The sequence below is a fragment of the Strigops habroptila genome, chromosome Z, assembly GCF_004027225.2.
Source record: "Strigops habroptila isolate Jane chromosome Z, bStrHab1.2.pri, whole genome shotgun sequence".
Classification (NCBI taxonomy): domain Eukaryota; kingdom Metazoa; phylum Chordata; class Aves; order Psittaciformes; family Psittacidae; genus Strigops; species Strigops habroptila.
In genome coordinates this window covers 28,742,579-28,757,516 of record NC_044302.2, presented here as the reverse complement: position 1 = coordinate 28,757,516, position 14,938 = coordinate 28,742,579, and the positions used below count along the sequence as shown (strand labels likewise).

The window sequence follows — 14,938 nt, the reverse complement described above, 5'->3', positions numbered from 1 at the left end:
ATCCTGAAAGGATAAATGAGCATGAAGATTATAAACATGTATTATATAAAGAAATCATAAACACAACAAATCATCAGCTACGTTAAAGGTGAAGTTCTAAAAACCTTAGGGGAAAAATCATAAATGTTTTTCATTTATGTGCATAAATGCATTTTGCATTTATCTGCATTCATGCATTTTGCATTTATCTGCATTCGTATGTGCATACACAGCACGATACTGGGCTACACAATTTCAAGATCCACTTGTGGGTCCTTCCTGTGTAAACAAGAAACAGCAATTTACTTAAATTCAGAGTTTCTTCCTAAGTGACATTAACCATATGTACTGTTTCTGTAGTAAGTAGAGAATAACTGCTCTCTTTGCTTTAAACATCTAATTTTCTGGGACGACTTCTCTTCTACAGGTTTGTGTTTCTTTTCTTTGACTGCAGAGACTGACCTAGACTGGACTCCTGATGAGGCAACCAGGATGAGATTACATCTATCCATGCTGTCCAAAAAGACTACTGTCCAAACAGTCTTGGAAAAATGTAGTGCCAAATGCACAACTGCCACCAGTAAGGATTTCAAATTCATATGTATGCAAGAAATGGCATCATAACGTGTACCACACACCTAAAACCTTGCCATAATGAATATTATTTGGGCTAGAATGTCTATCATGGAAGGGTCTGGTTCATTGTCCACATAAATATACTTAGTATTTTTAAGAGCACACTTTATAGTTCTTAACTTTGCTACCATGCACCAGCCACTCTGCAAATAGGTCATTATTTGATACTTCTTTAGCCTCCTGAATGAATGTGCCTTAGTAACTAAAACCCACTTAAATTTGCACTGAACAGAAAATGAGTAAAATTTCTTCTTCTGAACTCTTATGATTTTACAGTCAAACCAATGCTTTAAAGATGGTTTTAAGACAGTTTAAAACCAAAATGAGAACAAAATAAGCCTCTCTGCAATGCTGTTTTTGAAGACAGTTCTTTTCATCAGGCTTGTTAAGCTGCTTCCAAATCCTCAACTAACCACTACATTTGCTTGTTTTGTTTTCATTAGTATTTGAGGGGTTTCACCCCCTTCCACACACCTAATGCATGTATGGGAATCTTAGGCTGCTTTAATCCAATTTAATTACAGTATCTTACCAAAGGTGACTGTTTAGTTGGGTTTCTTTTCACACTAGCTTTCACTACCTGTTTCCACCAACTTCCCCTTTCTATTGAAAGCATACTTGCCACTACATGGCAAGTGAGATCAAGGAGCTGAACTGAATGAACACAAAGTCTACCAGGGAAATTCCATCAGGGAAGAGGCTACTTCCAGCTGCAACAGCCACCTGATGCAGCCCAGCATGTATCTGCACAGTTGCTAGCACAAGCATAAAGGAGAGAGCAGGAAAGTGTGAGTAGGTTGGAAGAAGGAATCAGAAACAAATGGCCTGAGTGAAGGAAACGACTCTTCCAACATCAGGCAATCCAACACAGGTCATCCCACTGCAGCCTTTCCCTCTGTATGCACATGTTCAGACCCACCTACTCTGTGCCAATGCGCAACTCATTAATCTCATTTCTTTGCCTGTCAGCTACCTTCTCCCTCAGCAATTTCTCAACTCAGTTTCCATCACTTCTCAGATGAAGATCTGTCTGTTTAAATAGAAGAGGATTTTGTCATCTGTTCTCCGCCATGCTTATCCTTTTGCCATATTTTCCCCTATGCCTCAGCAGTACTTCTTGGAAGAACAAAGATCTCAGAGCAAGAGAGCTGACTAAGATCCTTGGAGCAACAAGAACAATAGCTTGTTCTTCTTCATCTTGTTTGTTCTTGCTCCATCTTCAGAGGATGAAGCAATCTAACTGGAAGACAGGAGACTGAGATGAGCTCTTAGCCAGAAGATCTTCCCTGTGAGGGTGGTGAGGCCCTGCCACAGGTTGCCCAGAGAAGCTGCTGCTGCCCCATCCCTGGCAGTGCTCAAGGCCAGGTTGGGCGGGGCTTGGAGCAACCTGGTCTAGTGGAAGGTGTCCCTGCCCGTGGCAGGCGGTCGGAACTGGATGAGCTTTAAGGTCCCCTCCACCCTAAACCAGTCTGTGATTCTATGAAATGATAATCTTTGACTGTTTTACTCACGTGACCCTGCCTTAACTGCTATTTTTGCTCTTTGTATCTGTCCAAGAAAAGTCTAGCCACCTGCAAAGCCTCTTGGGGAATACTGCTTCCCAGATACAAAAGCACTTAAAAGTAAAGCTACCCTATAGATACAGACCTGGTACCAATACAGTGCTGATATTGCTGCAGCCCGAGACAAAGGTGGTGTGTTTCCCTTCCAGAGCAACATCTCCATCTGTTTTGCTCCCTGCTTTTGCTACAGAGATGCACTGGTAGTTGCTATGACAGACTGGATTTCACTTACCTTCACATAGTGGTATGCACTGCTGGTTTCCCTGTAGCAAATTTCTAAACTCTGTTAGGTTAGGAGCTGTCTCTGCTAATTGAGCGTGAACTTAGCCTACTTCCTTGGCTGACTCTGTGGACTTTTCCATGGCAGTAATAAAAGCAACCTCTGACACTACACTGTGAAATTGCATGTCCCAGCTCCAAAGCACTGGAGCAGAAAGGTTTCTCAGTAGTACAGCTTTGAGAATCAAAGGGGGCAGCGAAACACCTTTTTTTCTTAACCTCTTTATAAGAAACAGCGAAACAGTTTGAGCTTAGTTCAGCCTGAGGCAGAAGCCTGGGTGGAAAACTTCCGTCTCAAAGTTCAGGTGAGAAAGTGATAAGCAGCCAAAAGAAAATGTTTGTGACGTAAAGCAATAGCTAGTTTAGGGGGTAGTACAGAATCATAGAACGGTTTGGGTTGGAAAGGACCTCAAGATCATCTAGTTCCAACATTCCACTAGACCAGGTTGCTCCAAGCCCCATCCAGCCTGGCCTTGAACACTGCCAGGGATGAAGCATTCACAACTTCCCTGGGCAGCCTGTTCCAGTGCCTCACCACTCTCACACTGAAGAATTTCTTCCTTATATCTAACCTAAATCTCCACTGTTTTAAGTTTGAACCCATTGCCCCTTGCCTTATCACTACAGCCCCTGATGAGAAGTCCCTCTCTGGCATCCGTGTAGGCCCTTGCACTTGTAGCCTGGGATGAATTTTGTATACTGAGGGCAAAAATAATTCTCTAAAACTGTGCAGATTATGGAAAAATGCACATGTATGAGTTTCTTAGTTTCCAGCACTGCAGGCTAGTGTCAACCTCCTAGCACCCTTTTTGTCTAATCCTGAAAAGAAGTGAGCGATTTTGCCAAAATTAGTTATTTTTATAATATACAGACAAACAGTCACTAAGGGATAGGCTGAAGATACTAACTAATTTTCAGTCCTAACCCAAGCAAGATTTCTGCTTTTAAATGTGACAGCGTACTGTGATAGCCTTCAGTGCCACCTAGCATATACATCTATTTTATTGCATAAGCCTCATTTCTATCAGAATAGGGTTCAATATAACCTTTATATAATGTTCTGATATGGTCTATATTTTGCTTGGAATATATGGAAAAGCAATTAACAAGTTAGCTTCAGGCACTGAAAAACAAAATATGCACTTCAAGAAGAAAATGGAAAGGAATTGTTACAAATGTGTAAACCAAGTCAAGCAAGAGAGTCAATCCCTGTTATAAACCCTGGGGGAATGGCAAATCCTTTCCCTTAGAATAATATGGAAAGACACTTTGCCTCTTAGAAATATGTGAAACAGAATAGCTTTGTGTACCACAGCAAAATTATTGTGCCCCAAAAGATAGCTTGAGATCATCCTGTCACAAAACTACACCACTTCGGATGCTGCTGTACAGCAGGCAGTAAACTGAAGACTAGACCTGATGCATCTTTCAGGTTCTGAGGTTGACAGAATAAGCAGATTAAATATCTCATGAACGTTTTGGAAAGTTTCATTTCAATAAGCTAGGTACTTTTTTTTTTTTTTTCCTTTCTTTCTGATAATCATCACAGCAGTTACAATTTCACTTTTTGCAATATGTAGAAGGCCAATAGGGCATTATTTTCAGGACGAAGAGACACCCTTTGAGAAATCAAATTTCATACCTGCAATCATTTAAGTATTCTTACGGCAAACATCATACAGTTAGTATATAAGGATAATTCCTATGTAAATATTAATCTCAGCAAGACAATGCAGCTGTCTGTACATGTACAGACTGTGCCACAAGTTTATTGTAGGGATTACTTTTTACTAAGGTCTTTGAAGAAGAAATTCTTGTTGTATATTGAGTCTCTTCAACAACTAAATTTCATTAAAACAATATTAAATTCCAACTGTAAAAGAGCTTTTATTTTCATGAAAGTCTAAATACATTTGCATATTGCATATAGATGGAACACGAAGACACAAATGCCAGTTACCTAAAATACTAGGCTTAAAAAAGCCACATCAGTGACAAAGGCAAGAAATGGCCTCAGTTAAGTGATGATCTCAAAGGGCACGTATTTATTATTTCAGTCAAAGTCACAGTGTAAAGGCAAGTGAATGAAGTGCCACATGTTGTGCTGTTCTCTGTCTCATCATGCCTTAGAACAATTACGCTTTGATATCTTTATAAATTATTGCAGACTTCTAGAGGAAAGGGGATGGAGTACATAAAACCATGGGGAAACATTTTTGAAGATGCAAAGCTTCAAAGAGCAGGGCATCCAACAGAAGTTGATAGATCAATCTTTAAACTAATTTGCAACAAAGTAACCTCCTCCTAGTTCAATAACCAGCTTCAGAAGACTCACACCACACGTGCAGATGGGATAAGAAATATGGAAACAAGTATTCAAGAGAATTGTCCAGAGATTTTCCTAGCTTGCTTTCACAGGATGCATGAGCTTCTGGTAAAACTATTTAACTGATCGGAAACTCAAAATAAATGAACAGATAGACAGAAATGGCTCAAAAGTGAGTATTTAGATGTCTATGACAACATAAAATCATAGGTATTTAACCGGAATGGAAAAAGAGATCTAGATCAATACTTATCCAGAAGTAGGTACCTTTTTGAAACTTTCAGGATCATTTGAAAAACTCCTTGGTTTACCTTCGGATAAAAAGCATGCAAAAAAATTAGCATGCTTTGTCCTAGATGAAATATGTTTAATGAGTTATAATTACAATTCACTAGACTAAAGCATTCCAAAAACTAAGAAACCCCTGTGAAATACCATTTCTATAGAAAAATACTCACACGGCATTTACTATTTCAGGATTATTAATCTTCAACCTAATGGTTATAATAATCAGAGTAAAATTTTAGTAACTTCACTTTTGAGATTACTCACAGGAGGCATTGTGAGAGAAGCTAGACTCTATCTCAAAGTGCAGAGTATGGGAAATAGTGTTGTTTTATCAGTTGAATAGAAAAAGAAATTCTAGTTTTGATCCTGATCTCAGGTCAATTAAAAGTTTATAATGTTCATAAAACATTCAAATAGTCTTCATGATCTTCAAAAAATTAATGTATTAGCTGCAGTTTATTCTACCTCATATTCTTTAATACATATTGTTCAGAAAATTACTACATTGCCCTCCAATTAATCTTCTCATCCTTCCCACCCTGCAATCTTACACTAAATGCAGTCTCTTATCTCTGAGTGTTTAGAAGACAATCATAAGGTACTTCTAACAATTTTGAATGCTAACAGATGACTTCTGGCCCTTGCAGCTGAAAGTGTGTGCATGTCTCCTCCCAGAACTACCAAATTAGCACTAGAGGAGGTTATTTACACCCCACTAAGATAAATGTCACAAACTGGAGGAAACCTGCTGCTTTTTTTGGAAAAGAGCAAAATCTGGTAGCTGATACAACTTGCTTTCTGCCTATGCAAGGCACATCCCACTGAAATTACTGTGAAAGGCTCTATGAGACTGCATGAGTCTTTGGAAGCAGTTCCTATTTATTTTTCAGCACCTCTGCATCTCTCAAATGGCATGATTGCCTTCCCACTCTGAGGAAGGAGTACCTCTTTTAAGCAGAACTCACAACTTTGTGAATATCAATACAAGCTGAAAGAACAGTTGCATTAAAACAATCCCATATGAATGCACTAACCTGCTACTCTCAAAACAACATCTGGTCACATCTTACAGCAAAATCAATAGAAAGTATAAATTATAAAGCATCTGAAAAGATCGTATCACCGTTAAATTTTAAAATATAAATTAATGTTAGGTAAAGAACAATTGCACTTTTTTTCAAAGATTTTCCTCTGGAAAGCCTAGAACATTAATATCTTTATAACAAAGGTTATAAAAATAACTTCATTTTTACATACATGCCCTTCATCACTAAATCCAAAACTTCTTTTTGTGCTCTTAATGCAACAGTTTTTTGATTTTGACTGATTTTGATTTTGATTTTGACAAAATCAAATGGTTTTGATTTTGACTCACCCAGGAGCAAGGTAGGATGCTTTATTGTTAAAATTTATATTGTGCTTCTGGGCTGCACTTTCACTGCACCTAATTTACGCTCCATTCTAGCAAACGTGCTTAAACACATGCTCACAAAGACAATAGATGTACTATGCACTGACTATTCAAATACTAACTATGTAGTTCACTGCTTTGCTGACGAAGATCCAAAATAAGCTATGTACACCTGTAAATCACTGTTTCATCTTACGGAATTTCTAAAAAATTGTATATGTACTTAAATACAGATTATTTTGATCACAGGCACATTTCATTCAAATATAGAGCTAGGTTATGCTCTATTAATATCCAGCAGAAGAAGATCCAAAGTTTGCTGCTTAAGGCAGAGATTAGAATTGTTTTCCCAAAGGTGGAAATTTTCATTTTAATGCCAAAAAAAAACAACAAAAAAAAATCATTCTGTGCCTGAAGAAGTTTAGTCAAATTAATTCTTCCAAAAAGCTTCATATTTATCAAAACTGTTCCCAAGAAAATAATTGTTTCAAAAGTAATTCCCAAAGAATCTAATCATGTGAAGTATCAATGTCGCAGAACCAGATTAAATAACAGAAAGTGTTACTGTTACATTAATTCACTTGCTTTAGTGAGTATTTAGTCATGTTTCCTTGTAACGTAATCTCTGAGCAGCTGGGATTTATTTGCACAAATATTTACAAATACATATTTTGACTTGTATTGTAAATCTACCATGTACCGTTTATGTCAGAGGCATTTGTTCATCTGTCCAAATCAAAGAACAAAAACATTCTGGTGCTGTATGTTTTTTGTACTTCCAGCTGTTGCTTTGTCTGTGTGGGAATATCTACCTGCATTGCTGTATCAGTTGAACTCCCACATGTAGATTCTTACTGCAAACGGCATCCTTTCATGGAATAACTAACATGAAAAGGTCACCAGTTATTCCATTAAGAGTTTCCACACGGAAAGGTACATTGGTATAGCTATTGCTGCCTAAATAATTGTGGCACATTTTCAACAAATGATTTTTTGTTGAATCAATGAAAATGTGGCACATTTTCAAAAAAGATACCAACAACGCCTGAAACACTAAAATCTAAGTCAGAAAAAGTAATGAAATCAGGTGCAGCTCATTCAACCAACCACAAGTAAGTAAATGATGTGAGTTTGAAATATATCTGTTCACTTGTTGGGGGAAAATATTTGAAAAAATACTGCTGTAAAATATGTTATTGATAACAGGTGAATACAAAGAGAGGATGAGTATTTAGGAATATTCTGTGATGGAGCAATGCTCAAAAGACATCATAAATTACTGGCTGCACTTTGTTGAACACAAGAATTATGCTGAAATGTAGTGACACTAGGGCAGAGTAAAACAAAGCAGTCAGAAGTGACTAAACCCAATACATTTAAAGGAATACAAAAGCAAACAAACAATGACATCTGGAACTCCAAAAGGCAAGGGTTTCTGAGGAACTGAATATAGAATCTGTAGGCTTTTGTAAAACTACTCAAATTTCAGCTGGTAACAGAAGTCTGTAGTGGAGCCCCTGTGGCTTGCTTATAAATTTGATTTCCCTCCTTTTATCCATTGTCAGCTGATGTATCTGGTTAGCTTGGCCAGCTCACAGTTACAAGCTTTCACAAAAATGGCAGTGATGTTCAAAATGCAGAAAGGAAGGTCACATCTTCATGAGACACTCCACTCGTTGTGACAGGAATGATGGTTTTACAATGCACAACCACAGCAAGGTTGTCTTGAACGTTACGGCAACGTATTCGTATATGCCTCTAACCTCTACATAATTTGTATACTTAAACCAATTCCATAAAAGGAAAAAGGTGTGCTTTTTTACTTTCCTACGTAAAAAAAATTTCCTTTTGCAACTGACACTTCTGTTGAACAGCTGCAATAGGTTCCTATTAAGATATTTTCCATGAAAATTTCAAGACTGACAGATCTCTCAAGAAATGGATAGTTGAAGGCTAATGCTTAATAATTATAATATATACTCCTCATAGGCCTGCTAGTATTCTACAGTTCTTTCCCAAACTCTTCCTTTCTCTGTTTCACAGTGCTTTTTCTCATCTCAGTCATGCTTTCTGCCCATTCCGCTACTATTTTCATGTTAAAAGCTCACTTTTGCTTCTTTCTCTATTCAGTGATAGTCTCAGCCATTCTCCCTCCCTTACATTCTACTTTCAGCTTTGTTCTCTGTCCTTTCATTTATTACTCTCCACTGTACCCTAATAATTTATATTGCTGTAGGTTAGTGTTGTAAACAATGTTCAATCCTTCCTTGCTATCTTCCTTTCTTTGTCCACTTTCCCTACCTTTTCTCCTCTGGTCCTCTGGAGCCCTTTACTTCTTTTAACAAGCCACTGTAAAGCGACTCCCTATTTATTTGCTGTTTTAGCTCACTGAGTTTATACAACTCAATGCCATTTCAAATATGCTAAGCTGTTTAGTGCCATTCTTCTTTGGCACATTGTCTTTTTCTTCTTAAATACTCCCAAGCTAATAGATTGCCAATTAATTAGAAATAGTTAATCTTCGCAATAGAATAAACACTACATGTTTGTATCTCCTGGGAAGCTCCTAAACTAATTTTTATGACTGTGTTGCTAACCATTCTCACTACTTGGCAGCCTGTCAATGGAAATAAAAGTTCACTGACCAGATATCCAGGCCATAATTTGTAGTATGTTTTCTTTGAGCCAGATGCTTCTGCACCCACTATCCTTCTTTTCCTTCACTGCTGTTCTGAGGCTGCACTGTCTTTGTGGATGCTAGTTCTGGGGGTCATGCAGATGGTTGAGCTTCATCAGCACAAAGACAGATAAAGAACTAGCACAAACACATTTTTTTTATTTCCCTGATTGCTTTTGTCCTGGTTTGTTGTGTGAACCCTGGTGTGCCAGCTTAATGAAGCAAGAAGCAAAAAGGATGGAACATGTGGCAAAGATTTTTTAACTACTAGTGGAATACTACTATATTTCCTACTGACTCCAAATTGAGGGAAGAAAAGACAATAGGAAGACACGCAGACAGAAGAGACAAGAACCTATCACTGATATGGCTATTTAGGGTGTGTTATACACAAAATAAACCTGGCTAAAATTATCTTTAAAAAGTGTAGTTCTCAAGAAATGATTACCATAATGCAGATGTAATTGTCAATCATTCTTACCTGCTGAAGTTGGTTCCTCTTCAATGGACGCTGTGCAAAAAGGTGGTGGGGACAGGGTGAAGGTGAAGATAGGAAAAGGGAAGGGAAGAGAAAGGAGAGAGAGAGAAATACAGATGAAGAAATCTATACAGTCATTGTTATTTACATTTTCTTAATAGAAAAGCAATAAGACATCATGAAAAACTTTATATAATTTGATGAACTTGAGTAACAGATGCTTCGTCTTAGTGGAGAACTGATCTAAAAAGAGTCAGGATCTTCACTTACGTTTATAATGTTACATTGTTAACCTTCCCCTCTAATTTAACTTGTAGGATAGGACCAATACTACAATAACAATGACCAACAGAGGAGTTTCAGACAACTTCTCTGCAGTCAAATTCACAGCCAGAACTATCTGTTGCAGTACTACAGAGGAGCTGTTCTGAAGGTAAAGCCTTCTAAAAAATCAAATGCTGGACCCAGTTATTTGGCTAACTAATGAAGGCTGCTGTCTGATGACACAGCTAAGCCAGCTGCTGACTAGCAATTAATGAGAGGCACGATCCACACATTTCCCCCTCCTCCGCCTTCCATCCTCCACCCCTTCCGTTCCCTTCAGTTTCTTCCCAACTTGGTGCTGGCAGTAATGAATTAATGATCCTGAAATAAAGTAGTTAAGGAGAAAAATGCAGTTTGGGGGTTTGGTTTTGGGTAGGACTAGGGTGGGGGCAGTTGCCCATTGGACTCTCTATTCCAGATATTTACTGTCTGAGGAAAACAATAAATATCTTTATCCTAGAACCTTTCTCTTTTGGTGAAAGTTACCACCAGAAAGCACCACTGACTGTAGTGGTCAGAATTACCTGTACATTCAAAAGAATCACCTGTACTCACTGACAGAATTACCTGTACATTCAAAAGAAAGAAACAGATGTATTCACAGTAAAACTGTATTTCAAAGGTGCATCAGTGATTTACCTTTTACATGTAGTCAGTATGTTTTATATACACATGCATCACAAAAATGGTCTTCTCACAGTCTTCCAAAGTTTCCAATGACAAAAAATGCAGCTATGAAGTGCTTCTCACCTGGATACTGTGAAAGCATCTAGAAGTCTTAGAGGACTCTCCATAAACGTGATGTAGAGGCCCTCTTAAGACATTAAACATAAGTATCCATACTTTTATTTTTTCTCTTTCAAGGAGTCTCTTCCGCCAGCTGAAATTGAAGCTCCTGTTTGATTTCTTGCAGAATCAGTTCCATACAAACAGTTCCAATCAGTTACATACAAACAACAGTCCTAACAGCCATGGCAAACATTGGCCCACCCTGCTGGCTTCAGAGCTTGCACTTGGCATGGATAAAGATTTCAAACATTTTCTCAAAGATCAGTGCTTGGTGAGTTGACTTCTTTGCCTTAACTATCACTCCATGCATCATGCTGGGAGAAATTAGGGAAGCAAAAGGATGGTCTTTCCTCTTCTTAGTGAAAGTTTGTCAGACACCAACTGCATTTGCGACCAAGTATAAACCTTGATTAATTCAGTACAGTATTCTATATGTAACTGTATGTGACAATTAACACTGGACACATCAGTTATTTCTAATTGCAGAGTAGTATGGTGTCCTTTTGGGGGCTGTCAGATCCAATCAATAGAAAATAATGAATTACTGTTTGAAGTATCAGTCAACCATCTTATCTCTAACTAAAATTTCCTGAGGCAAATAGGTGATTTTTATTTATATAACTTCGTGTTCAGACAAACACTTAAGAAGGCACATTATGAAATGCATTATCTAAAATGGCCTAAACAAGGTACTTAACAGGCTAACCCTTCCTTTTGTAAGTCCTCATTCAGTGTCTGGATGTGTGTTTTGAACCTAGATCGATCAATTTTGAGGTGAATATACATAGAGATCACACCAAGCTTTTAAAGTTTACAATAACATGTTCTTTTACTGTATAATTACCGGATTTAAGTAAAATGTGTTTGTAACAGTAGAGAATTTCAAGGCAGTGAAGAAGGGAAAATACTACCCTATTGTTTTTAAATTTAACTAATCAGATCCATCATTAGTTCAATAACAACATGACAGTTAATTCCACATAAAAAGAAACCGAGTATTTAAATCTTAAGAATGGAATCAGAAATAAACAAACGAGAAACAAAGTCAATCAAGCATGTTGTAGTTTCTCAAAGTACCAGTAGCAGAGAAGACTACACCAACAGAACAGAACATGAAGGTTAGTTAGAAGAGTCATTATTAAATTTTACAAATGGCCAAAATCTCTATTAACTGCCAAGCTCAAATGCTGCTTGCTACTTGAGCAACAGATAATTAAAAGTACTACTGACTGTACATTGAGATTGGTTTATCAAAATTGTCCAATTATACAAAGAATATTCATTCCAGGAACAATTTTTTTTTTTTTTTTTTCTGACTGCAATTTGAATAATAGCCTTAGCTTTAATTATTGGAATGAATACCAGCATTAGCAATTTACAACTGGATCATGTTATTACTCTGATGGTTGTTCCAGTGGGACCACTCTGCATTTAGGTACACACCTAAATAAAGTAGGATAGATGAAGCTCAGCTGAAATGAATCATTCAAGTTGAAAGACAGCTATGTCAATAATGTTAGTTTTATGTTTATCTAATTAATTTTGAATATTTGATTGCTGATTTAGGCTCTTTCAGGAATAGACTACGTTCATTTTTTGTCTGAATTTGAGTTAGTGAGAACTGCTTTTGTAAAATGTAAAAGACCTAGTTCTACTTGTCAATACTGTATTTCTTATCCCTGGACAGAAATTAAAGATTCATATTAAAAATGAATATGAAAATGCAATTATGAATTTGTTTATACTTTATGCAAACTTTTTAAAAAAATCAAATGAACCTAATCTCTTGCTGTATGTGCCAGGTCTTCCTTCATCCACCATAGCTTGATAAAACATGTTTAAAAATAAAGCAACTGAATGCACAAAGTATAAACTATTTTTGCTTTATCATACTGGCTCAAATGCAATGTCAGCACTCTGCTTTCCACTCATTAAGTAAATGTACACCAAGAATTTCCTACACATTTTTTCTCCATCAGCAGTGATTTAAAACTTGGAGTTATTTTAAAAAGCTATTTACACAGTGACTCATCTCCATAGCAATTATTTGTAATTTACTCTTCACTTATTTCAGAGGGGTTGAGAGGGTATAAACTGGAATTGCCTTTCTCAACTGAGCTAGCACAAGCTGGTGACTCACTACATTGCATGGCAGTTTACCATCAGCCTGACTTTCTCATTCTGACTCCAGACTGGTGAGACTTGCACAGAGGAGCCAGGTATTTGACAAAAAAGCCTCCCAGACAGTCACAAACATCCCCAAGTCATGATCTGATAACAGCACTGCATAACCTTAAACTGTAAACTGCTCTGCAGCTTTAAAGCATTTTCAAGACCATTTTTCTACCCCTTTTAATGTATCATTGACAAAATATAAGAAGACATATGGCAGCACAAACATTAGTTTTTATCTTCTTAGAGAAAAACCTGATATTCACTTGGGAAAACTTAATAATGTTTTCCTTGGAGGTGAACAATGCTGTGTGACATTAGTGGGGAAAAAACCCAAGACATGGGCAGTTTTGGAAAGCATAGTCCAGGATACATATTGTCCAAGATATTAGCTTAAGAGAGATAACGTAAGAAGGCAATGCTTGGATAGTATATGAATACCTATTCTGACCTTTGAAGCACGGATAACCTAAGGCAGGCAGATTCAGTGAAACATTAGTTTTGTGTTTATATTAAGGCATGTTTTACTTTTATATAAATGTGAAATACATTTTCCTTAACACTCAAATAAAATGTAAGACTCTTTTATAAGGAACAAGCTTAAATATATGGCATTATCTCTAATGAAAAGGCTATGCAAGAGCTCTATAAAATCATCCAAATGAACCACTTGTGAACAGGAGAATCCAAGAGCAGATAACATTTTTCTGAATACGTCAAAAATAAATTATATTCTGCTCAGCATCAAATCTCATCTCAGAGGACCTGCATGCTACAAAGACTGACTTCCCAAAAACTCAGCATCAGTCATTAAGAATGCGATTTTCATGCTATAGATCTTTAATTGAAAATATCTGCTTAGGAAGTCTGTCTTTTCACCTACTACCCATTGGACAGAATTCAGCTTATTTTTCAATAAACTGGCTCAATCTTTGGTTCCCAGCATGGCCCTTTGGCCACTATTGGCATGACTGATGAGGCAAGCTATCACCAAGCAGAGGGCTGAATCAAACCTTGTTTCCACCAAAGGCCCCCTCGCATTCAACCTTGCCCTGTCTCACTCTGTCAGGTTAAATGTGCTAAAGAAACCTCCAAGCCACAGCTCAGATGATTAACGCTGTGTCACCAGCTCCTTACAACTAACTCAACCAACTCAACTGGCTGCAACAACTGATAAAAATTATTGTTGTCCCTAGCTATCAAGAGGAGGAATAAACCCTAAGAAAAACAGATTGTTTTCAAGATGCATGAATCTGATGAATATGGAAAATGCACCTTTTATGCCAGTTGGTCAAAGATACATCTATCATATATAGAGGTTTTTATCTCACAGTTGTACAGTGAGGTCAGGTTTGTTCTGTTAGTGTGTTTAATTGTAACTGTAGTACTGCGATACCAGCACACTTACAGGCCCATTTACACCACCATTTACAGGCCCCTGGGAATAGCAGTGCCTCCTTCTAGCCTCAGCTAAGTTGTGTCTGCAGCCAGTCTTGAAAAAATAAATTAAAAACCCACCAAAAACAAAACAAGAAGGAAGACACTGGGCAACTCACTAGTGCATATCAGAGAATATCAACATATCAACTCACTATGAACTGATAAAAATCTGCTTGGATGACAGATGTTAAATGGAAAACAAAGTCATTAACCAGGAAACCACTCTTCTTTGGTTTATATCCACTTAAGAACATGAAGCCTATAAAAAACTTACTTTTTCTTCCCTTATTTTATTTCAAGAAAAAAAATTCTAACCAGAAGTTGGTATCAGAGCAAAATTTCAGGTATTACCGAAGTCCAGAATGCTAGTGTCTTAAAATGACAATGTTAGAAATGCCAATAAATGTGGCTAATTAATTTAATTCAGTCTCACTAGTCGTCTTTTTTTTTTCCCCCCCCTAAGGATCAGGGCTGGTGCTGAATGACAACATGTTTAAATATGAAATAAAAGATCTATTTAGGTGAAATTACACATTTTGCAAAAGACAAGATTAGATAATTACTTTTATGGTTAGTG

At 37.2% G+C, this 14,938-nt stretch overlaps 1 protein-coding gene across 2 annotated transcripts in view; it reads right to left on the bottom strand.

Moving 5' to 3' along the window:
- The window catches only part of EDIL3 (EGF like repeats and discoidin domains 3), a 261,821-nt gene that overhangs the window by 146,370 nt on the left and 100,513 nt on the right, over positions 1-14,938 (bottom strand). Inside the window, exon 3 of one of the 2 annotated variants that reach the window (XM_030469925.1) lies at positions 9,640-9,669. The exons of the other annotated variant lie outside the window; for it this stretch is intronic. Within the exon in view, the coding sequence (XP_030325785.1) occupies positions 9,640-9,669 (30 nt within the window). The remainder of the gene's footprint in view (positions 1-9,639; positions 9,670-14,938) is intronic. 2 annotated transcript variants of the gene reach the window in all.